The following is a 21,290-nucleotide window of genomic DNA, read 5'->3' on the forward strand; positions in this document are numbered from 1 at the left end:
AATCTCAAAAACATGCTGAGTAAAAGGAGCAGGACATAAGAGATCACACGTAAGATGACTGCATTCATATGAAAGGAATAGGCAAATCTGCAGACAGAGTGGATTAGTGGTTGCAAAGGGCTAAAGTAGAGGGAGTGGAGGAGTGAATGCTAATGGGTACAGGGTTTCATTCTGAGACGATGAAATGTTTTAAAGCCACACTTTGCTGATGATTGCCTGACTCTGTAAATATACTAAAAAACATTGAGTTGTACACCTTAACTGTAGTATGTTAATTATATCTCAAAAAAGCTGCTAAAAATTCAGAAGACAGAATATGTCATGTTTATAGTGTACTCAATCTATTTTTACTCTACTCTTTATCTATTGAATATTTTTTATCATTGATTACACCTTGATTTTAAAAGGGGAGGGTGTTTTTTACTACTTTTTGGTTTGTTTATTTTCTTTTTTTCTGTTTCGTTTGTTTTCTTAAAGGAATAAAAGCTACTACCATTATATAACCTTTGAAAACTTACCGTCCATGTAACTTGAACAGTGGTAGGAGTCAATACAACTGGAGTATGAAGACGGACAATGACATCACCTAGTTCTTTCTGTACTTGTCGATGGTCCACTCCTTGGGCTGGTGGGCTGATATCTACAGGTAGATAACCATTCCCAATTTTTAAAAATTCATAGTAAAATTCCAATGTTTATTATATAAGCCAATATTATGCCACTAGAAATAATTACAGGGAAAAAAAGAAAAACCCTGTGTGACCAAAAAACATTAAAACATATTTCTATACATACCACCATGCTAGGATGTAATTTGAGAGATGATATTTATCTTCACTAAAATAATATTAATAAAAGAGTGCTGGCGATCCCTCACCCCCATTCAAACACATTGTTAAGGGAGAGCTATTATTTTCTTATTAACAAAGTATGTGCTGTAAGACTTCGCTAGAAACATCAGTTTTATACAGATGTTAGCATATTGAACGACTGTCGCCAGTAGTTAATGGGACCATATATGAAAACTGCTGTTTAGGAATTTGTTTAATCTTTTGTCCCAGTTGGCAGATAGTGTGTTCTTACTCTGTGACCTGTTTCAGTCTGGGAGCTGAGAGGGAAAGTAATCAGGAGGACTGGGGAAGTGATTTATGTCACTAAGGGTAAACAAGGTGAGGGGAAGGAGGGAAAGAAGCCCCCAAATTCACAAAAATACTTTTGACTAAAAAAGTTAGAATACAGATAAAAAGCTCCAAAGTAATAAATTTTGAACAACACTCCAATATCTGACAAAACATAGCACAGCTGTTTTTTTGGAAATGACGGGGGATGGGGAGGAGGAAGAAAGAAGTGCGATGGGTAGAATGACATACTCTCAGACACACATTGTTCTGTCCATTTATTCACCACTCACCCAAACCACTCACCCAAATACTACTCTACTGTCTAATATTCTATGTATCCATTAAGAAAAATAAATATAGACATCCAAGTCCATCAAATTGACCTCAAGAACTGAATTTCACACATACTGAAATCAACTTCTTTAACTGGTGCACTGCAATATTAAATTGATTTTTTTTTTCCTCAGGCCACCTTATTTAAGGAAGGAAGTCCAATTTAAAGTGATTTATTTTCTTAATCTTGTTTTCTCCTATTTTCTCAAGCCACAATGCCACACTCTTGCAAAAATATTTTTAAGTGCGTATCTCAGCCAGAACTTAAATTGGGTGCACTAACTTAAATTGGGACAGAAATAACGGAGAACTACACTTTGGTGATCTTTTCCCAGTTCCACTTTTTTTATCCTCAACATAAACAGCACAGAGAGTTTTACCTGATTTAGAAAAAAAATATTATTAATATTGCGTGATAATATTAACCTCTGCTCATATATCTGTGGTCTACTGTGATGTAGATTGTGGAAATATTTGCTGCGTTACTAAAATAAAAGATTTCTAGATTCTATGCTATTTAATATTTTTGAAAAATAGGAGCTCACATAGCCAAGTGTTCTTTGAAAAGAAGTGCTTTGCAGAATGCAAATCTGCTGAAAGTGTGGTGTCAAAAAATGATCCTGACATTCAGACACAAAACATGAGTTTTCCTATTAAATATCTGTTAAGAGAACATAAGTCTTTTGCTCTATATAGTCTGTCAACTGGAACAAGCCAGATCACAAACAACTTTTGATTAATCCTTTTTGACCTTTTCACCAAGAAGCTGTTTTACGAGTTGAGATTTAGTGACTGGCACAGTTATCGAATGATCAAGAAGGTCTGCTGGATTTAACCATAGCATTCTCTTATCTCCCCACCCTCCACTGCAGCTACACATAAAAACTGACTATTTCTATCTACACAGGTGAAAATGACCTAAGTACTATAATTTCTTGACTTAAAACCATACACCTCTTCCTTTTCAAGTTCAATAATTTAATTTACTCATTAAATTCAGAGACACTAAAAGTAACTGGATCCAGGTAAGGTAAAATATAACCAGTTTCAGGTCTTCAAATTCTTGTTGTACTTTTTCTTTCCCTGGAGACAGGTTCTTTACCTACAGGCCCTTTATCATCTTGGAAAATTAATCACATTACTACTTAGAGAACAATAGCAAAGTAGCATTCCCTCCTCCCTTGACTGTCATCATGTCAGTAACGTTACAAAATCACGTGGTGACTTTATTTCACTGGATTCCTTTAAGGCGCCCTTCTCTGCTATAATAGCACGCTGGTTACTATCACTGAGCTACATTGTAATTATAATAATATTTTATGGCTGTATGGTGCTTTTCATAGCATAAAAATACCACTTTGAATTATATCTTGTTCAAAGCCTTTTACAAATAAGAAATAATTAACCCTTTCTCACGAACCCTGTGGGAAGCAGGTTGTAACAAAAAATAAAGCCACCATTTCTATTTTATTAATTCCCTCCATCTACTAGGAGGAAGGGAAATTATAATGCAACATCCTATATGAACCTTTAGACTCCAGTGGCTTCTCAGTTTGAAGAGACAGGCTACAAAAGATGAGATGAGAAATCCTCCATTTTGATCTTATGTTATAATATTCTGGGTGGGTTTTTTTAATTAGTCAAAAGAATCACATACCTCAGGAAGAAAACTTGATTTACTGCTTTCTGAAATAAATTGCTCCTTTAAACATCTGGTTTAATAAAATACACTGTAGCGATGCTTGTCAGACGTGAGCATCAGCCTCGCCTGGAGGGCCCTTAACCACGATTGCTGGGTCCACCCCCAGAGTTTCGGAGCTGGAGCCCGAGATCCTGCATTTCTAACGTGGTCCCTGGTGATGCAGATGCTGCTGCTATGGGAACCTCACCCTGAGAGCCACTGCATCATAAACACAGAATTCCTGAACAATAGGAAATGATTTTGATATGCCTTTCTGGGAATCTTATCCACTAAAGATCACTTTGTGCTCTTGTATAATCAATTTCAAAGGAGAAACATTTTTCCTCCCTTGGAAATACAGTAAAGTGCTAACTTAGTTGACTCACTCTTACTCTTACTCTGTAAGTGTACCCAATTATTTTGTTTATTTTTTACTAAATAGACCTTGCCAGTTACAGAAAGAAGACACATTCACCAAGGTGAACTGCAAGTTTCCTGCTCCTTCACTGGATCAGGTCTAGTAAATCATTATAACAAGCAACGCAGGCACATTTATCTTTCCTCGTGCAAGCCCTTTGTTCTTAAAGATTTGTTTAACGCCTCTTCTAGAACCAGCCATGTTTACAGCTATTGGAATTACCTTGTGTGCGCACGGGATCTGACATTGGACTTGGATCGCTGAGACCTTGGGGGTTGATGGCTCTGACCATGAATAAATAGATGGTATTGGGCCGCAGTCCTCTCACAGTGTAGAGAGTGGTCTTCACGTGGTTTGCCACCGTCTGCCAGCTATTGCTCACAGATTGGCTGAAACACGAACAGAAATTTCTTTTAAAGAACAGTCATAAAGGTATTGGAAATGGAGTTGGATATCAATGACAAAGGTTAATGGCTGAAAATTAAACACACACACACACACAACGCTTGAAGTGTTCAGCCCAATAAATGAAACATTTGGATGATTTCAGTTTATTCAACAACAAAGCCGAGCCCACCTAACGGAAGTGCCATGCACAACAAAATTAAACTCAGCCCAGGAGATGTGACAGCCCTTTGCTAATGCACAGCAGCCCACTAAATGAATACCTGTAAAAGGAACAGAGGCCAAGATCACAACATCAAGTTTATACAGTAAATATGGTCCTCGTAAATGTATATATATACCTTGAAAAGAATTAACCTGTAGAAAGAATAAATGGACTACAGAGTAAATTATGCCAATACATTTTCCTTTTACAAGGTGTGTTTTCTTTTGCATCAATTCCACATGCAATATTATAATAGAGCCTTCTAAAACTATATATCTGTAAAAGAAGAAAGGAAGCATGTAATGAATATTTTCCCTTGGTCACATTTTTAATAAAATTGTACATTACACAATATTGTGATTTCTTATCTTGGAATGGTGAAATATCTCTGAATCTGCATGTATGGACCCCTCAACAGCCAGCTACAGATGGAATGCGCATTTAGAGCACTTCGCCTAGGGTCAAATGCTGCTTTTGTTTAGAATGAGGAAAAAATGTGATTTTCTGTTTATCTTTCAGAAGTCCTTAGGCATCAAAGCGTAAAAATTATAGAAAAATACTATTTTGAAATTTGAAAACTATGTATTGACCGTTACCTTAAATAGATTATGGAGGCCTAAAATGAAAGTCATGATTTGTCCTAAATGCTTACAAAGGACAGTGGCTATCATTACCAAAATGGCAAATAGAAGCACATGGAAGCTGAATATGAAGCTACATTTTCCCATTTGTGTAAGTATTTTACTACATTGTCATAAGAAAATTTTATAGCGCTATTTGCTAATTTATAGTCTATAGTATCCTTAAATTGATGACAATTATTTAAAATAGCAACTGGACATACCTTTTCCTTTCAGTAACCAGAAGTGCACAGAACTGATTTCTTAATTGTAGTTTTTAATTTTCTCTTAGGCCTACCCAATAGATGTATTCAAATATATAGCACAAAAGCATTAGAATTATTTTAAGTTCTGCTCCAATTATTAGGAAGCCAAGTTTCAGGGTTCTATGCCTCAGTAAAAGCTGCATAACTTAAAAAGCAGCTGTGCCTAATTAAATTATTTTCTGCCTAGTTCTAATGCCAAAATTCTCTTCTTAGGTCCTTACAGTACTCAGGGTAAAGAAAGGAGCTAAGTGATTATGTCACAAACTAATGAATATTTAATCTAATAACTAAGGTATAAGTGAAAAAAACCCTAAAGTGTATTATTGAATAAAGTTAGATATAAAAGATAATTCTTCAAATACACTGATTGAACATGTCCTTAAAATAAAGTAGTGGGACAGCTCACGTGAGATTTTAGGACATAGGAGCTAAAGGAAAAACCCAGTGGCGAAAAAGAGAGTGTTGCATACCTGAAAGCCTCAATGATATATGCACTTGCTGGAAGGGTTCCAGGGGTACCTGGTTGCCAGGACAAGGTGACACTGTTCTTAGTAACATCAGTGACCTGAGGTTTGGATGGTGGCCCCGGCAGGTCACTTAAATCATAATTTTTACTGATCGTTGCTCCAGATTCTATAGAGGACAAACAGAAAAGGCTTCATTCCTGATTGCACAAGCTGACAACAATGCTTAAAAGAAGGAAAATAGTCTATTAAAGATGTTAACCTAGACAGCGAGCAATTCATCCTCATGAATCAGAAGTATATAAGTGAATCTTTGCTTTTCCTACATGTGACTAAATGTTAACTTTACTTTCACACAGGATCATTAGAATTGCTTGCTCTTTAGAGAGAGAAAATAAAATAACAAGGTTATCAAGGACAAATGTATCAAATGGCATCTAGGCAATGCTGTGTGCCAAGCGGTGCAGGAGTTAAAAATGGCATAAGACTTCATTTCTATATTCAATGAATTTAAAATCTTGATCTCTCTTTAACTTGTAATTTGATAATGAGCTAATCACTAAAATGGCCTCAAGATTTCTTCTGTCAGGATAATTCACAACGAACCCACCTGTGACACCCAGCACAGCACTCCAGGAAGTCTCTCCACTTGAACTTGTAGCAACACAAGTATAAGTGCCGGTATCAGAAATCTAGTATTCGAGGAAGAGAGAGAAGTAAGTTGTTTTAATTAATTTGCAGAATAATTACTCAGGCTCAACAAGGCAATATATAATTTCTTAAAATGTGATGTATCATTTGGCTGTGTAAATTGTACATTAGAGTCAACCATACATATACAAAAAATACTAAAATAAACATATAATGTTATTTTTTTCATAATAGTGACTCAAAGATTTTTTATTGTATTTCCACAACTAAATGTTATTTTTCTGATAAACTCTGTTTGTCCATCTCTCTTGCCTCCAAAGTAGTATCTTATCTTTTAACTCCAGTTTTTGTTTGGGCTTCCTTGTGTCAGAATTAGATAAGGACAACTCAGGACAAGATTTTTCAGAATCCTATAACCTTCCGGAGATCAGTACAGCAAAGCTGTTCTCTCTGTCTCCAATAAATTATATTTCAATGAATAAAATGTACCCAGGAGTAAATAAACACTGAGGTAATAAGGGGCCAATCCTTCCTATTCTTTTAAAAACAAAGAGAAAAGTGAAGACAGAAAAATTAAAAAAAAAAGAAGGAAAACTAAATCTTTCCCTTTAAAGAGATCAGTACTCGTATTTAAATTGTAGCAGTGCAACATCAAGTGAAATAAAGTTGTATCATTAAAAACCAGACAAACTAAGCTTATGGAATCATTGCAATTTAGAGCTGAAAGGAATCAGAGAAATAATCTAATACATAACTCTTTTTTAAGCATACTTTTAAATTGCCATTTCCAAGGTTTTAGCTATTCATTGAGTAGCAAAAGACTTCTAGAAATAGTTGATAATGTAATCAAAAGTCCTCTTTTACAAATGTAAAAGGCAGAAGATTCTGTGATTATATCTCGAGAAAAGTCCCAAATCAATAAAAGATGTAACTCAAAAATCCTCTCTGTGGTTGAGTCCTGTGGGCTTACTCTGCAAACAACATTCACTTGTACTAGTTTAGGGATAAAGGAAAAGTGAGGGGGGAAGAGAAACGAGGACCAAAGAATAAGGCAAGTCAGGAGATGCAGAATTAAGATTTTGTGATGAACATGAGTTTAATTGTTGATGAAATATGGGAGTTCATGGAATATAATATCTGCTGGGTTCAAACTGCAAGTGTATATAGATGACTCAACCTTCCACAATTGATTCTCGGGTAAATCATTAGTGCATGGATGTTACTGCCGTTCCACCATTTTAATTGATTTTAGACGTCATTATGTATTTTAACTTAAGTTTCAAATTGCAGTGGCACGTCACTCTTTGCCATATTATCTCAGTACGATTGTCTTCTATTATACAAAGGGATGATGGGGGATAGCCATTGTAGAAAAAGCCATTCTTTTAAATGTGGCTGTGCACGCATTATAGTCATTAGAAATCTTTGCACTGAAGAAGCATCACTCACAAACTAAATATAATGAGCCCAGGTTGGATTTTAATGGGATGTTCATTTGAATATGGTCTGTGAAAGAGTAAAGAATTTGCATTTTATTATAGCTGTTGAACTAAAATGTAGCACTTGTTATTATGTGCAAATGCTAAAAGACGAGTATGGAGGTAATGCTTCTTAACTGCATCTCCTTGTCATTGTGTGGAGCTACAAGTCTGACATTAGCTGTGGTAGGTATGTTTTAATGAGTATTGGAATATTCTACTTCTCAGAAGACACAGATTCAATTACCAATTAGCTGGACTATGAGAACGCAGTGTTCATCACACTATTTTTCCCCCCTGCCTTAAGTACCAAAAGAGAAAGAGTGAGACACAAAGAAATATGACCTACAGAAACCGTCTCTTGACCGTACAAGTGAAGTACTGTAAAACATTCATCTCCCTTTAAAGACGGTCATCTTACGGGAAAAGAACAATTCTTTCATTTTAGAGTTTATCAAAAGTGATATCAAGAGCCTAAACATCTTGCTAAAAGTCACTCTTGTATCACCATCACCACTACCACATTCATTTTTGTTCCTTTAACTTTAAATAATGTCTTTTCTGATCCTGAGTGCTTCATGCCTTTTTGATCCTTCTCCTTTTTGCCTTAACCATGTGCTTAAAAAGAGATTAACGTGCTGGCACACTCCATCACCTACCTTCTCCTTGTGTCGTTGGCTGCAGACAAGCTCCCAGGAGCTTGCCTCTCAGAGAGACTGCTTAGAATCCTGTCAGAAGCCTGCAAGTTTGTGTGACGTCATCAAACACCCACCTTTAAGTGCTTCTTTCAAACACTACTGGGGATCTTGCCTATTCAAGCACACCCTTTACTTCAGCAGTACAGAGAAAATCCATTAACCTCCACGGCCCATGTCTGCCTTTAGCCCAGAGAGGGAGTTTAAAGTGTTTACTCAAGGAGAGTTGGCATTAATTTTTTAATAACTCCATTTTGTTCAAAGAAGGTTAACAATTAATTTACAATCAATAAAAAAGACGGGCTAAAAATCTATACTAATTTATTTTTCTTTTAACTGAATTTGACAGTTTTTTTCCTACTTAGAGCAATAATTAATGTCTGTCTCAAAATTAAAACAAAAAAATTATACATATTAATTTTATTATAAGTTAAAGATTTATGCGTTTCTGTGTGTGTCCATATGATGCAAAAATAGTCATTCTTCTGTTTGGTATATGTACCTGCATGATACACTGATAAAAATCACAGATAAGCATGTGATTGTAAATATATTTCCATTGTAAGAGAAGAAGACACATTGTGATCATTTGAAAATACGCGTCATAAAAATATTTTTATATATACCTCTTTTACCTTCTGAATGGGAAAATTCAACAAGATCTTTTTTGTTTTCTAGTTTTCCTTCATCTTGGTTCCCAATTTCTCCCTAGATACCACATTCTACTAATTGTTCTTCTGCAAAATCATTTTCAATAAATCTTTCTTCAAGTGCCATTACATCATCTATCTTAGTTGTAGCTCTCATTCTCAATCTTAGGATGACTATAACATATACAACTCTTGAGCTTTAGCACAGTACCTGCTACACGGAGGGGAGGCTCTCTATATTTGATTGAATGAAGTGAATATACTTGTGGAGGGCAGGCATCCTTCTGGTATTCATACATCATGTAATCCCTCACTCTAAGTGTGTATGGGACCTGTTGACTCGCTTCTGGCCAATAGAATATGGCAAGAATGACAGATGTCATATTCATTATTATGTTACATAGGATTGTAATGCCTGTCTTGCTAGGGGACTCTCTTCCTTGACTTTGAGGAAGCAAGCAATCATGTTGGGAAAATCCATATGGCAAGGGATGAACTAAAGGCAGCCTTCAGTCAACAGCAAGCAAGGAGTTGAGTTCATCAGTCTGACAGCCAGAAGGAACTGAATGCTACTGACAATCATGTTGCTTGGAAACAAATCTATTTCCAATCAATCTTTAGATGAGACCACAACCTTGATACCTGATTGCAGCTTTGTGAGACCCTGTAGCAGAAGACCCAGCTAAGTCATGCCTAGGCTCCTAACCCATAGAAACTATGAGATAATAAATGTGTTGCCTTAAGCCTCTAAGTGTTTGCTAATATCGTTACATAGCAGTAGATAGCTAATGTGATATTCAGAAGTAGACATTTATTTTGATTTGCTTCAGAAGCATGTCTAACTTGTTAAATCAGCAGGAATTGTCATTCTCTATCATATTATCTTCTGTTAAAAGACCAGCAACGGCTTGTTCTTGCCCACAAGTTTAAATCTAAATGCCACAGCAATTAAGCTAAAATTTAAGATTTTCCACCAAATAGCCAGGCCTGTTTACTATGGATTCAGTCTCATCTCTTTATTTTTTTTTCCACATAACTGGCCAAGCCAATTTACCCACATTTCCTTACAAACTTCCTTTGTTCATGAGAGTAAATCAGAAGGATTTGTCACTTTCAAATTATTTTAAATATTCCATCACTATCATTAACTTTATGTATTTATTATTTATGTATTTTTAGTTTCATTGATTGCATATATATGGGTTGCAATAAAGGAGTAAAAAGTATCTAGGTCTGTTACACTTTTATGATTAACATAAAAACAATGACTTTCCCTCTAGTCTCAATTCATTACTTGTAAAATAAGAAATAACACGGTCTATGTACAGCATCATGCTGGGATGTGAGATTTAAGTTCACAACAGTTTTTCTCTAGGGCAGTACTTATCTTGAGATGAAGATTCAAATACAAGTCCAATATTACTTACCCGTAAATTCTTAATCTGCAACGTTCCTTGTTCTTGTATAGTTGCTCTTGGATCTCTACCCAGAAAAGTAAAACCCTCCTTTAACCAGCTAATTACAGGAAGAGGATCACCAGTAGCTTTACACTTCAGCAATGCTGTACCATCAACTGCTAGCGTTTGGTTGGCTGGGCCTTGTAGAATTATGGGTGGAGGTCTATCTGTCAAAACTAAAGGATAAACATATTTTCAGGAAATTTTAACTTCTCTGAAATTCAGTCATCTTGATATTGAAAGTAAGGTTAAAGCCCAAAAGTCATATATATTACTTATATTCTGCATATTCTATATCCATCATATATCTATTATCTATATATAGATAGATATACATACATCTATAGATACTATACTGAGACTCTACTATTGTTTATAACTTATTCTGAATTACCTATAATCAAGATGATTATGAGATAAAGTATGACATTAGAGAGGCCTAGTATTATTGAAAGGCTTAATCATATTAAAATTAAAATGCAAATACAGAGAGCTTATGACAGTTGTTCATAAAATGTCCATTTTATCTCATATGCATATATAAGAAAGCCTGTGGAGTACCATATGGGTGGAGTAAATTTTCAGTTTTGTTTTTATTATAAATATATGTACAATACATAATTTTACCCTTCATAGCACCAGTTGCATGCTGTATTTATAAAGATAATATTTTTGCTATGTTAAAATACAAGATTATAAATAATTCATTTCCAAAATTGTGAGACTGGGCTTTAGATTATAGTAATATAATTTAGATAATATGATTTAATTTGTCTTTGCAACTAAGCAAAGAAAAACCATCTAGTATGACAAAATCGGGTTTTCATGCAAAATCAATGTTTATATATATCAATTCCTGTGTTCATTTGGGTAAATTCTCTATAACTTCATAACTTTTAGTTCATGTGTTCTTCATCAAATATTGATTAATAGTAGTATTTTCAGCGCCTTTAAAGTATTTCACAATGATTTAGGAAGTATATCAGAATGTATAGTATTATTTAAATGGGTGATGAAAATATGGAGTCGATTGGAGGCAAGCTTTCATTTACAGGTCATTAGAAGATCACCTCATAATGAAACTTACATGACCAGGTCTAAGTAAGGCTTTCTTAAGAGAAAGTTTTATAAACTTAGCTTAGATTTTGGTTAATTATCCAAAATACGCTTTTTATTGTGTGTATATATATATATATGTATTTTATATATATATATACATACATATATACAATATGCATAATATATAATATATATCATACATGTAAATATATGCATATATTTATTGTATAAATAATTTGTATTGCATAAATAATTTATTGTATAGATATATGATATTATACATATATATCTATAAAACTTCCACAGAAAGGAAAAAAAGAATGGTGGATTTGATTTATTGCTAAGCAACTGTGAAGTGAAATGGTGTCTTTTCTCAAGAAGTTCATCCTGTATTGCAACATACATGATCAAAAACGTCATTTTGCCTATTAATGCTCTAATCTCCTTTGTCTACCATCTTCTATAAATACCAGTTTATATGATTATCTATTTCTCAACCTATTTGCATCTTTATTACTAGAGTTCAGAGTTTTGGAAAATAAATCATTAAATTAAGTAGCCCTTTTAGATCCTACCATGAGAAAGCCAAATTTTAATTTAAAATAGAAGTTATGATGTAAGTACTCTGCGTATCAAGATACAGTGGATCCAATCAACCTAAACCGAATACATCAAAATATATATTAAAATGTGTGTGTGTATGTAGAAAACCTTATAAAAACCTAAGGAAAAAAATACTGTTTGTGTATTCTTTACAAACAAAAACTAGAACCTTTTATTTCACTGATTTTCTTGATCAAATTCTTCATTTGAGAAGTAAATAAAATAATCTTCAGAGAATGTGAAAGTACAATGTTATGCTAATTCTCACATCTGGCAGTAATCGAGCAAATAGATATTCAAATTCAAAGCTTCATGGAATTTATTTTCTTCATGGGTCAAAAATGGAGGGCCAAACACAAAACATTATGAATAATTTTTAAGTTGAGTGAGAAAAATGGGTCTGCATTACCAGAGTAGAAACTATTTATTTAATTTTAAATAACGTTACTTCTTTGTTTCAAATATATATAGAGAGAATTCAGGTAGCTTCTTACAACCTGCTTTTATTTTCATATCCCTGAAATTATTAGATATAGCCGAAAGACATATAATTAGTTTCTTTCTTTCTTTTTTACTGCCCAAATGAGTAGCTCATGGTCTTTTAAATGAATTTGATCAATAAAATAATTGAAAATCTCCTGGCCAGAGGAATTTTCAGTTTCAAGGATATTATGGGTGAAAGATGACCACAGGTTTCCATGAGAATAAAGTCAAAGGTTAAATGAACATTTAGGATTTCCAGTGATCTGTGAACAATTCCATAGTTTTCTCTAACTATGCATTATAAATCCCCAATAAACCTTCATATAAGATCATGGTGTGACATTTATTGTCAATATAAGATATAAATATGTTCCTTCTCTCCAGTTATTTTAGATTCTATTGATTCTACTCATAGAAATCTCATTACAATTTTCTAATTTTCTGAGAGAAAAAAAGAGCAGAAGAAAAGAAACGAACAGTGCCAACGAATTAGTGAGAAGGTCTTTTAAAGGGATATTTTGAAATTCAAGTATATTGAAGCATCTTAGCTCTACCTACAATCAGTAAATTATCACTCAACAGCACCTTTCGTCACCATTAGCAATCTCAACTTCTATGAACACTTGAGTTAAAAATATTTCCAGGAAAGGAGTCTAAATGCAAAAATGTAACAACAGAAACATTGCTATAGATGTTTTGCTTGTCTCTCTGAACATGACATATGTTTTCATTCTACAGTGGAATTTCAGTTGGCCCTGGATCACCCCAAAAAATATATGTTTAAAATAAAAATGATGGCTCACATATTGTTAAATTGCTTAACCAATCTGAAAAGTTCAAAACTATGAATAGAAGTCGTCAGCCAATGTAGCAAGTTAATATTTACAGACAGTTATTTATAATAATAATACGTGTGTGTGTTTACACCTTGAAGGTAGATTACTTTACTGTAAAAATCAATAACTCTATAACCCCATTCAATGTTCTTGCAAAAGAATCTTGACTTTGTGATTGCTTACTTAAGTAAAAATCAATGTAGGAATTAATATTCAAGTCAGTTGTAACAAAATGTTCAGAGCCAATTCAGTCATCAGACTTAAACTTATCACTCTGTTAATTTTGCCCTGAGAGACAAAGCTAGAATTACCACCATTTTGTGAGATTATGTCATCAACTAACGTAAATTCTCAAAACGAATTTTTCCTTTTCATTACACGAGACATAATTCTGAATATTAACCTGTCTCATGAACTGTATCAGTTATATCAACTGGCTCTTCTGATTCATCAGTTTTGTTTTCTACAAATATGGTTTGCCTTTTCCATAACAACTTCTTCATTTAGAAACATTTTAGAGTCTGTCTTTTGTAAAATCCTATAAGCAACTAGATTACAGTGAAGCTCTTAAGCATTATGTTCGGAACATTTCATAGTAGTATAGAATAAAACTTGGGCTTGGGCCAGAATATCTTATTTTCCAAGTATATCTACCTGGAAAGTTTTTGCCAATAGTAGAAAACATAAGAACTTGAAAAAGATTAATAATTATCTTTTATTTCTTTTAAAGAAATGGACACATGAAGGATTAAAGATCTTGCCCATCTAAAGGAAGAATTTCTCAGCACTGCTACCCTTGAACCTGACTTCTCCTTTCAGTTCCATTGCAGTAAATCTCCACAGCATCAGCAGGTGCGGCCATTAACGACTCAATGTCCCCGAAGCCAATGTTTGTCTCTTCTATTTATTCCTATTCCTGACATGGCGCTGAATCAGGCAATACCACGGACAGACATTAAAAAATATTGCCTTTCTATTAATTTTAAATGACCTTTTAATCTACATGTAAATTTGAATTGTATGAAAGCACATCAAATTTCACCAGCAGAGAAAAGAAGAGAATCAGAGAGGTCACAGACCAAAGCTCTTATATTTCAGAAGCCAGCACTGGGGGTGGGGAACCCCACAAACCTCACAAACATAGGAGAGCAAGAGAGGATTTTTAGTTTAAGACATCAAAGAATAAGGCTTAAATTCATGCTCAGAGGTTCACAAAATATCTAAAACTCCCTACCTGTCAATTGTGACAAATCAGGTCTTGGAAAAAAATCAGATTATGAACAGCTCTACAGCTTTTTCAGCTTTCACTATGAATGTAGATGCTCCAATTAACAGTCGCACTACATACGTGCAAATAAAAAACAATAATTTTAGCATCCATCAGTAGTTTGGAAGGTATTTAATGACTTTAACTTAGTGAATGTATAATTAAAAAGTCATAGGATGTCATAATGTGATTAGCTAAGTAAAAACTCATCTCTGTTTCCACTGATAATGTTAAAGATGATCTCTCTTTCTCTTCTAGTAAAATAAAATTTTTAATATCCATTAGAAGCAATCATGTCAGCATAAGGCTACATAAAAATATACAGATGACTGTTGAGTGTGATGTCATTTCTTTAAATAATGCATCATTATATTTTTAAGAATAAAATAGATTGTCTTGGATGTTCTTCTTTGGGAAAATAAGTGGTATTAAATCACAAATTATTTTAAAAATGTTTTACCTAGATTCAAAGTTAAAGACAAGCATTAATTTAAATGACTTAACGAATTAGAAAATTTCACATGGTAAATGTGGATCTTGAGATAAAAATCATTATTTTCATAAGACAAATCTAATAATATCGCACCATCAGTAACTTCCAGTTGGGCTTTTGCTAAAATGCTTCCAGCCACAGTTAGGGCCTGGCAGATATAGTAACCGGCGTCTGAACGCTGAATGTTGGTGATTGTGAGGTCTCCAGTTGGCGACACAGAACATCTACTGTTGGGCTGCTGGGGTTGGTTTGGGAAAAGCAGGTTCTGCGGAAGCAAACACAATCTCATCAATATTCTTTTCCCACTCAAAAGGAAAATAATAACAACAGCTATTGGAATTATGGGAATAAAGTTGGATAAAAAACATACACAGACTTAAAAAAATACAGTGTTGAAATGGTTATATGCCACACAACGAGTTTCAGTGGGAAACTTTTTCCAAATCATGAGAAATAATAAGCTCTAAGAAGCGAGCATGCTCTAGTTGAAGGAGCAATTGTCTAAAAAATCTGGGTCTTTATCTTAACCACTCACTCTCTCCCTGACTTTCTGCTAGTTACTAAGTATCTTTAGAACAAGGTTTCCTCATCTGTAAGATGGGCATAATAATGTTTCTCTGACTCAACTCATAAGACACGGTGAGAATGTATCATTATGTATGTGTTATATAAACTGAGCATTACTAAAGATTGCAAAATACACTTTCTGCTGATCATTTTGAATACTTGAACGTAATTAACTGAACTTCTCCTAAAGGTGTTCAGAAGTGTGTGACTGAGACTGACACAGACACAGCCCAATCTACTCCTGCTGTAAGGTTTCTGCAGGTTGTAGCAGCTTTTAAAGGAGCCATGTATAAATCCTGCTGTCTAAGCAAGATTAGCAAATCAATGGAAATAAAAAAGAAGATGCAGAATGTTTCTGAAGTGTGCATGTAATCATAAAGAATTTCATAATATTCCCTTTTTTAATAAAAATTACTTAAGTTTACTATATATCTCATATTAAATACAAGCAGCCTAATCACAAAATTTTGAAAATTCTTATAGGAGGGCTGTAATATTAATTTGGATGACCTATGTTGCTTTGCTGTTGTTCAAATAAGAAAAACATTTGGGTATAATAAATCATATTGAGATATGTTTCCAAGTTGGCTTATAAATAAGGACATATCAATTTTTATGTTGTATTTACTTACAAAAAAAGAACATTATAACCCTCTGGGATCTGTTTCTCGATATAGTAATTAATTTTCCAGGTTTGTAATTAAACAGCTTCAATACGTTACAATCAGGAGGTAATAACATTCAATTAAAGGCATAAGACACATTTTCACCTTAAAATGTTTTTACCCTTGAAGTAATACCAATGGAAGAGGATAAAATAGGGTATTAACACTTTTCAATTACGCTAAATGACTTTAATCCTGCCAATGATGTCCTACTTTAATTAGAAGCTCTTCTCTTTATTGCAACATGATGGATGTCCACTTTATTAGATTCAAGTGTGACACTATGAGCCCACTTTACATAAACATTACCATGTTATTAAACTCTTTCTAAAAGAAGTCATGTTTGCTAGCATGTCAGGAATATAATTTCAAAATGCTATTGGCCTCCTGTGAAATTTGTATTCCTATATAAGGCTAGACATTTTCATACATACAAAACATAATTTGAGAACAAACTAATTCTCCTGTGGAAGCTAAATATATTACTGAAATAAACTATCTAAAGAGAAGGGTCTAAATTTTAAAGCAAGTTGAAAATGATACAATAACTCAAAGTGTGCACTTTCCTACAATTAGCCATTAGAATACTAATTTACATAGCACTAATACATCAGATGGGCTTAACTCTCTCTGGGATCTCTTCCTCTACAATGTAGTATCAGTCCACCTTCTGAATGATTCGTTGACATGGAAAATGGCATATGATTGAGGTTAACTCATCATCTTTATTCCCTGCTTGTATGACATAGGCAAAAGAAAATGGATTACAAGCAAAAACCAGGAATTCTACAGAGCTCTTCTTGCCTTCAAGTGCCTGGGTATCCTATTAGTGCTAATTGGCATTATCAGCACATATTGAGGAATATGGACCATTAAATCCATGCTCTTAACTCTCTCTTTACTGATGGATAGTCATAGATCACTGTAAAAATTGGATACTGCAGACAGTAAGACCAATATATTTTTCCTAATATCACAACTCATGATAGGAAAATTTACAGTTTGCTTAAACATTTCTCTTTTGTTCTTATTCACAGTTTCTGTCCCCCTCTTTCTTTTTTTCTCTCTGATTTGAGGGAGATGGGTGAAGTAAAGAAAACCAGGCCTAAGATTATAATCAAATCAAATTACCTAACTGGAAATTTTTTTCCAGAGATCAATATCTCTGGAATTACATGCCACTTTGTCAAATAACAGGAAAAAAAAATACTTTAATGCTATTTGGTCATTACTTCTTTAAAAACCATTAAAACACAATGCAGTATATTTAAATATCATGTTTATTGGGCTACAGGACTCATATACATTTTATGCAGTTTCTTACATCAATCTGGAGCTATTTTAGGGCACGTGATTTACACATGATAGAGCTGTATCTATATAATAACAAGATGTTATAATGGGATTTGACTCAATACATGGATTTAAAGTGTAAATTTTCAACAATCAAATTGCTTTACATCATTATATTTAGATTATTTATAAATAAATATTTCCATCATTATATTTACTATCAGTGGCTTGAGGGAGTAACTTTGATGGTCTCCACAGCCCCCAGGTGGGTGGAGGGAAGGAGCTACAGGCAAGAGGAAGAATCTCACAGAGCTTCCGGGGCTCTCTGGCGTTCACCTATCCCCGCCTTCTCAGGCATTGTGTGGGTCTGGGGCAGAGGTGACCAGAGTGGTGCTGAGCTCCTCCTCAGTGCTGGGCACTAGTGTCCAGACAGAGGGAGACTTCAGGCCCTGGCAGCCCTGGCCTGAGCAGCACCGTGAACTTGCCCCTTCAGCCAGGACACAGGCGGAGGCAGGTGCATTCTGCATTTTCCGTATTTCTAAAATCTTGTTGACCTTCATAATGTGTAAAGGTCTTTTACAGATAAACTAACTTAATCATGCAATCTTCATAACTTATGTGAAGTAAAATGGGTTATCCTCATGTTTTAGATTAAGAAAATGAGCTCCAGTAAAGTTAAATAGTGCTACAAAGATTGTACAATCATAAGGAGGGAAAATGGCTTTAGAATTCTTTCCTTTTCCAGGGTATGTTTATGTGTGCACATGTGTTATAACCAGGTCATTTTGCTTTACACTCACTTTAGAGTTGGAGAGGTTTTGTTTTATAACTATTAACTGATAAAAAAGATGGGACTTAGAGCCTGGAGCAATTCTGATGTGGGTAAGGCAGTGATCATTGCTTCACTTTATCTTCCCACCACTACTCTAACATTCCACAAATCAGAGGGGAGGTGAATCCAACATGGAGCGTTGAGAAAAGGAAGAGAGACAATTTGCCCATCCATATTGAGTTGTTACAACTTCTAGCTTGTGGTGGTACAGGAATATATAGGAACCCACAACAATTAAAGACGATGGCTGAGGGCGACTTCCTGAGGCCAATTTACCCAGATAGTCATACATGAGTTCTGATCAACAGTTCTCTTAATATAGTCTAAAACACTTCCCATCTCTGGCAAAGTTTTTAGATTTTCTGAGACTTCTAATCATGGTTTCCATTATCCAGGAAATTATTCCAGAATTTGGATTACCAACAGAGGGTGCTGAGAAGGAGCGCCAGTAGGTCCCTTCCTGAGAGCTATATGTCTCCTTGGGGATGGTGCTGGAAAGTCTATAACAAAATATCTCTAGGTCTCTTAGGAATGCACAGATACATTTTTAGACAAAGAACACAATTTCTGATCTGGCTTAAGCTGGAAATTCCACTCATTGCCTCAGAACCTAGAGGCTAAGTGCTTGTCCAAGTTTGGACCAAGTCCAAAATGAGAAAAGTGTTGTATCCAATTGACATTTAGCAGAGAATCTGAGAGGCCAGGCTGCCCAGAGAGGGCTCTGAGAGGACAAACCAGGGCTCAGCAAAGAACACACAAGTATTGTGTTCCTTCTGGTATATAATGTATTATTTCCTTTCTAACTCTGCTATGAAGAAATCCAGAAGGGATGATGGAAGAAAACATTTCTCCCACTCTTAAATGGAAGTATGCTTAACTTAATGATAAAGAAAAGGTATTTGTGCTATCTATCTATGAAAAGGAATTTCTAGGCTGATTAATAATGGCAATATTTTTGACTGGTTTGCAGGATGTTCTAAGTGTTTCATATGTACTAACTCACTTAATCATCCCAACGTAGCTCAATGCAAGAAAGCAAAAGAACCTTTCCATTCAGAGATTTTAAATAGCTACAGAGGTTTTGGGTAGACTTTTTAAGATAATTTAGTTACACTGCATTATATCTGTTCTATGTAAGATAGATAATTTTAGAAAATTAACACTAGAAAACAAAGGACGTTACATTAGAACATCTGACTTGCACTTATTTTAGAATTAATTGGTGTCTTTTAGAAATAAAATAAATTCAACACTGATAAGAAGAAGGCAAGGCAAATTTTGAGGAGCAGCAGAGACGGGATTTCAGAGATTTCAGAAAAGCAGTCAAGGCTCACACTCACCTGGCTGCCTTCTTTTTGCCAAAAAACAGCTGGCTGTGGGTTTCCTTTCGTTTCACAGGGAAATGTCACTGTTCGACCTTGAGCAACAATCTGATCTCTTGGCCTAACCACAAACTGTGGAGGAGCTATAATTTAAAAGGAAAGAAAGCGTGTAAATACAAACCATTGACAAAGAAAAAGATATCAGAGGGAAAATCTGGTACTAGGTAGATTGCTCAGTGCCAGACAGAGGCTACAGGTTTTGATTTATTTTTAAGCAATTTTCAAAACACAATGGGGAAAGGAAAGAGCAGTCTATCAAACAGTGAGGAAAGAAGTAAACTTAGTCCACACATTTTAAATGTTGTACATTGTAATCCCTTAGACCATATACTTGCATAGGAAAATAGATTTGTAATGATACTGTAACATTTTTAAGAAAAAGCATGGCTTCCCTACTTGGTTTTGTGTTTTCAATGAAGCCAGAAAAGATTCACTCCACTACTCAAACATCTCCTTCCTGTCAAATCAATCTATTGACAAACATTGATTGTTCTGGTAATACTTGCAGGACAGTGTAGTAGGTGCAGGGGGACCAGAAGGCATAAAATATGATCCTTATTCTCAAAGTGCTAATATTCTAGAATGGGAGAGTTGAAGTTTTGAAGACATCTAAGAATTGAAGAAATGGGAATTACATACAAAAATAACTAACAACATAAAGAAATGTATGAAGTGGTTGATTCTATTTAATTCATTTCATTTAGATAAATAAGCATCAGCCAGACAATTACTATGTTCCCCTATTGGAACATAAAGTTTTTAGTTCCCTACTGGGCACTGCGGGCACTACTGATACACATCTTTAGCTCCCTATTGGGCACTAAAGATACTCAGATAAAAAGCATCTATCATGCAGCCATCAATGAACTCACAGTCTAATGAAAAATACAAAACAAGATGATGATGACGACAACGACAACAGAAAAACTAAAACAACAATTATCTGAGATTGCGGTTAAATCCAGTGATAGAGGTACTTTCAGAGCACAGCGGAGGAGCACTTAAGTTATAGTACATATAGTCAGTGTGATAGGACTTCAGGAGAGAGGGATCCCTTTGTGTTATGGTAGCTGTGAAGAAAGGCTTTTTGCAGGAAGTAAACATTATGGGGCTTTGAGGAAAGGGTGGCATTTAGATAAGTGGAGAAATGAACATATTTGAAGGAAGGAACTTACTGAGCAAAGTCAAGGAGCAAGAACACATCTAGTATAGAGTGTGTAATCTTGCAGGAATGGAAGTTCCCCATTGTGTAAACATCATTGGCTACAAAAGATAGATTTGGACCCGGCCTAAGAAAGTCCTAAGAAGACAAAGTGAGGATTTTATTTTGACTCTTTGTAAGCTGAGGAGTGATAGATGCAAAGAA

General features: G+C 34.7%; 1 protein-coding gene across 5 annotated transcripts in view; it reads right to left on the minus strand.

Annotated features, from left to right (window-relative positions):
- Positions 1–21,290, minus strand: part of ROBO2 (roundabout guidance receptor 2) — a 567,226-nt gene that overhangs the window by 84,739 nt on the left and 461,197 nt on the right. For all 5 annotated transcript variants that reach the window (XM_046648104.1, XM_046648103.1, XM_046648102.1 and 2 more), the window contains exons 8-14: positions 19,883–20,007; positions 15,279–15,450; positions 10,415–10,620; positions 6,124–6,205; positions 5,520–5,682; positions 3,776–3,942; positions 519–640 (exon numbers count right to left, since the gene is read on the minus strand). In XM_046648104.1, the coding sequence (XP_046504060.1) occupies positions 519–640; positions 3,776–3,942; positions 5,520–5,682; positions 6,124–6,205; positions 10,415–10,620; positions 15,279–15,450; positions 19,883–20,007 (1,037 nt within the window). The remainder of the gene's footprint in view (positions 1–518; positions 641–3,775; positions 3,943–5,519; positions 5,683–6,123; positions 6,206–10,414; positions 10,621–15,278; positions 15,451–19,882; positions 20,008–21,290) is intronic.

Source organism: Equus quagga, chromosome 21 (genome assembly GCF_021613505.1).
Source record: "Equus quagga isolate Etosha38 chromosome 21, UCLA_HA_Equagga_1.0, whole genome shotgun sequence".
NCBI lineage: Eukaryota > Metazoa > Chordata > Mammalia > Perissodactyla > Equidae > Equus > Equus quagga.